We start from the raw sequence: 2,121 nt of genomic DNA, 5'->3' as shown, positions 1-2,121 counted from the left end.
AGTAGCTATAGTAAATCTATAGTACATTGTTCACTCTGGATCATTTCATCAAATTTCAACCAGATAAAAAAGGCAAGTTTAAAATTTTAATATTTTATTACCATGGGAATTCAGTATCAAGGCGTCTTTCTGATGGTGGTTCGCCTGTAACAAAGAATAAATGCATATAATACATTTAAGTAAACTCAAACCCCATGTGATTCGTACAGATGACGTAGCCGTAGTAGAAATGTGCCGACTATACCAAAGCAATATAGCATATGCTAGAATGTAACACAGACAAGACCTTTGATACCTTGAGAATTTGATGTAAAGATTCTCCCCACCCCCTCCTTTCAGGTTATCGAGTTACGATTTAGATGTAATTAATATACCTCCTGGACGTCTGTCTGCTAATAACTGACACAGATCACGAACGTTTTCATATATTGGTTCTGTACTGGTTGAGTCAGCAAATTCTGTACATAATGCTCTAATAGCAGCTCTTAGTGGTGAAGATTTCAGATCTGGAAAAGGGAAGAGACGGATTAAAATACCTTTATTCCTAATGAAGACGAGCTCAAAATTATGTCCATTTAAGTGCCAAGAACGTAGGAGGCGAGTTCTTTGTTAAAATGTGCTACATGTACATACCTCGTTTACCAAACCACCAGGCATCAGCGGTGACCAATACTGCTATTAATACTACCAATGTAAGTTTCATATTGACAATCTAAAAATATACATCATAGTATCATTAGGATATATTGGTCAAGATCTACTACCAGTTTATTACAAGATATAGTAAATAAAATCAACTTGAACACGGTGAGAGTTGACTATACATCAGAATATATTTAAAGTATATCATCATGTTATATATAACTACACACATTATTTACCTGTAGTTGTGAAGAGACACGCCCTCTATTTCCTCAAGATCTGTGGTGACAATAAATTCTGATTGAGAGTGTCTCCTATTTATTTATAACATGCACGTGCAAATCGAGGAGGTCATAACGAGTGTGAGTTTGGGTGATATGATTTAGTAGTGGAGGAATTCGTTTTGATGGCTCATTAATGCCAATTGGAAGAATTGAATGTGGCCTCTCGTCCAATCGTATGGTGTATATGAACTATACCACGCAGTGTCCAATGAGGGAAAGTTTCTGACATTTCTAGTGAGATCCAAAAATGCAGAAAAACAGCTTGGTTTTAAAATGTCTTAGGTTAAATAGAATGTCGTTTGTTGAACAAAATATTTCCCTTTACATTAGCAGAACTTTGTCAAAATTGACTTGTGATATAGGTTAGAGTTTTGATACTATATGCATGAAATTTGGTCTGCATATTGTTGAGCTCTCCTTTAATTTTGAAAGTCACCATTGTTAAGTTAAATTCATATGAAATATATATCAGGGCTTCAAGTTTCGACTAAAACTATAGTTTAAAATTGTAAGCCTCCAGCACTTTCGTAAAAGAATTTGGCAATAACTTAGAAACTGTGTATTGAAAACTCACGCTAGTAAAAATCATTCGAGATTTTTTGTTTAACGTACCATTCATTGTCAAAAATATGATCAAGTGTTTATATACATTGTATTACAGTGTTTACAAGCTAAAAAAATGGAGCGCGTTTCCATTAACAAGGGCAATAACTCACAAGCCTACAAAATATTTTTCGAATTTTCAATTTCTCAATAGGGTTCATCTTTGGGTGATTACAAACACATGTTGATGACACCTTGTTATTTTGTAATTTGATGATATTGAATAATACCTTGACTTACCTCTTAGAATATATTCGTCCTACAGCTACAATTTGTGTTTGATTGTGACCTTTGGTTAAAATGACATGAGTATGAGTAATCATACTTTATTCTCAGAAAAAGAGAATTTTAATAGCCAAGCTAATGCTCATAGGTCAGACATTAAATTAAAGAAAGACAAGCCTGTCTCTAATCATTTCAACCTCGACGACCATTCAATAGACGATCTCACCCTAATCCCAATTCAGCGTATAGAAATTGACTTGCCCGAAGATGAAACTACCAAATTTCGTCAATCTAGGGAAGCCCATTGGATTGAGACATTGAATACAGCAAGACCTATAGGACTAAATATTCATCATAATGTAGGCAT

The 2,121-nt window shown here is 34.3% G+C and overlaps 1 protein-coding gene across 1 annotated transcript in view; it reads right to left on the bottom strand.

The window, feature by feature from the left end:
• Positions 1-77: 77 nt before the first annotated feature.
• Positions 78-2,121, bottom strand: part of LOTGIDRAFT_239720 (hypothetical protein) — a gene marked incomplete at its 5' end in the record, with an annotated part of 3,907 nt that continues 1,863 nt past the window's right edge. Inside the window, 3 exons of the mRNA XM_009046616.1 lie at positions 78-144; positions 375-506; positions 634-712. Coding sequence (XP_009044864.1) covers positions 98-144; positions 375-506; positions 634-712 — 258 coding nt within the window. The 3' untranslated portion in view covers positions 78-97. The remainder of the gene's footprint in view (positions 145-374; positions 507-633; positions 713-2,121) is intronic.

Source organism: Lottia gigantea, assembly GCF_000327385.1.
Source record: "Lottia gigantea unplaced genomic scaffold LOTGIsca_1031, whole genome shotgun sequence".
Classification (NCBI taxonomy): domain Eukaryota; kingdom Metazoa; phylum Mollusca; class Gastropoda; family Lottiidae; genus Lottia; species Lottia gigantea.
Note: the sequence above shows the minus strand (reverse complement) of the source record. Positions and strands in the feature narration are given on the sequence as shown.